Below are 2138 nucleotides of genomic sequence, written 5' to 3'. Positions count from 1 at the left end.
CTCATTAAATGTCTGTGTCATTTCCAAATAAGTAAAATACTAATATGTGGCAGACAGTTCAAGATTTCTTGCTTTCTTGGTTTTCACTAGAAATTAAGGTTACTAAGAGTTAAAAATTCTAATTAATGTCCAATTTTCTATACAAAATGTATTGAAAAATTAAGATGTGCTTTTGATAAGAAAAATTATAAGAATGGCTTAAAAATATGTCTTTATTAAGGAAAAGAATAACTTTATCTAAATTCAGAGGTTATTAAAGTGAGCTACATGGTCACACCTAGCCTCTGTCCCAAATTGATTTGTCCCTGGAAATCAGCACCTGGTTTTCTTGTGTATACTCTTCTCAGTCAGAACTCCTCCTGTGTCTTTATTTAATTGGTACCACTATATTAAGGAGTATAAACCAGGGTTAAAATTAAGGAAAGCCATAGGACCAAGTCATGGATCAGCTACTGTACAAGTTGTATGACTTTGGTGGTTGGTATTCTTTCAGCTTGGTTTCCTCATTTTCAATATGACGATGGTAGACATAATGCTATTCAAATGCTCAGATACTGCCTTACCGTGGTATGGAGAGGAATGAAGAAATGTGTGTGAACAGTTTGCTACATTTGATGCTCTACAGAGTGGATATTTATTATTTGAAAAAAATTAGTTATAAAACAATGCCAACGTGTAACATAATAATGGCACCTCAAGAAAACATCATTTGTAGAATATAGATTTTCTTAAATTATATGTAATCATTTTTACCTCTTTTGTTAGGTTATATACCAAGCTGTACATCAGTGGTGTACAGTCAACTCTCAGAGTGTAGTTTCCTGAAAAATAAGGAAATAGAAGATTGCTTTTTATTTCATTTATTTCTGAAATTCTTTTATTCAAAGACCATTATTAACTTCCTAGCCAGAATGATCCTCTTAAAACCTAAATTCAATTAAAACTCTCCAACAGTTCTGCATCTCACTCTATAAAATCCATCATCTTCACCATGGCCCATAGCGCCACATATGAAATAGCCCCAGGTCACCTCTCCAAATCTTCATCTCTTTACTCTGCCCAAAAGACCCCTTTTCTCAGGGTCTTTGCACACACTGTTCCCTCAGCCTGGATCAGTGTTCTGCATCATATCTACATGCTTTTCTCCTCCTCTGGTCTAATGTCACATTTTCTAAGAGGTTGCCCCTGACCACCCTACCAAACAGCACACTGTTCCCCACTTCCTGTCTTAACCACTCCATTTCTCTCTTAACCTTGGCTTATTTTTCTCCATATTACTCATTTACCTAACATATCAAGTACATGTCTTTTTATTATCTGTCCTCCTACTAGAAAATAAGTTTCATGGGACTAGGCATTTTATTTAACTTGCTGCCATAGCCCAGTGCTTAAAACAGTTGTAGCATTTAGCATTTACCTAATACATATTTATTATGAAAATGAATTTGTGAGCCAGGAGCCTTCTACCTGGTTCTGAATATAGAGCAGACATGGCTTTCCCATTCCTCAGGGCTCCCATTCAAGGGCTGGCAGGTGTGAGAGTCAAGAGAATCAGCCAGGAGAGGTGCTCTTGGGAAGCCTTGGGAGCACAGGGATGGGAGGCCGACTCAGGAGGACAGTGTGGGGGAGAGGAAGTTAAGACAACTTCACCAAAGGGGTGACTCTTGTACTGAGTTTTCTAGAACCAGAAGGAGACAGCTGAGCCAAAAGGAAATGGTTCTTTCAGCTATCGGCATAGCCTGTACAAATGCCCAGAAATATAACAGCACACGATACACTCAAAGGATGGCAAGTAGCTTTTATCCCAAACCTTAGGATCCATGTTTGGGAACAGAAAAAGTTGAGGCTTTAGAAATAAATAGTGACACACCAGAAGGATTGCTTATGGAGCTTGAAAAGTTGATTTTAAAATTCTAAAATTCATCTGGAGGAATAAACGTGCACAAATAGCCAATGCAAGTTTTAAAAGAGAAAAAGTGCTTAAAAAAATATCAATTAGGGAAGGGGGTAGATTGGGAGCAATTCTACAATTTAAATGCACATATTGCAGGACTAAACAATTATGTTTGTAGCTCTTTACCTTCCCCTCTCCTTGTATAGAAAAAGGCATGCAAATAAAAGGATATTTACTGCAACAA

At 37.2% G+C, this 2138-nt stretch overlaps 1 protein-coding gene across 1 annotated transcript in view; it reads right to left on the bottom strand.

Annotated features, from left to right (window-relative positions):
- Positions 1-645: 645 nt before the first annotated feature.
- LOC103582406 (putative N-acetylated-alpha-linked acidic dipeptidase) overlaps positions 646-2138 on the bottom strand; it is a gene marked incomplete at its 5' end in the record, with an annotated part of 12181 nt that continues 10688 nt past the window's right edge. Inside the window, one exon of the mRNA XM_008564009.1 lies at positions 646-821. Coding sequence (XP_008562231.1) covers positions 706-821 — 116 coding nt within the window. The remainder of the gene's footprint in view (positions 822-2138) is intronic.

Source organism: Galeopterus variegatus, unplaced genomic scaffold (assembly GCF_000696425.1).
Source record: "Galeopterus variegatus unplaced genomic scaffold, G_variegatus-3.0.2 Scaffold16112, whole genome shotgun sequence".
NCBI lineage: Eukaryota > Metazoa > Chordata > Mammalia > Dermoptera > Cynocephalidae > Galeopterus > Galeopterus variegatus.
The sequence above is the reverse complement of the archived record's forward strand: the minus strand, read 5'-3'. Positions and strand labels throughout refer to the sequence as shown.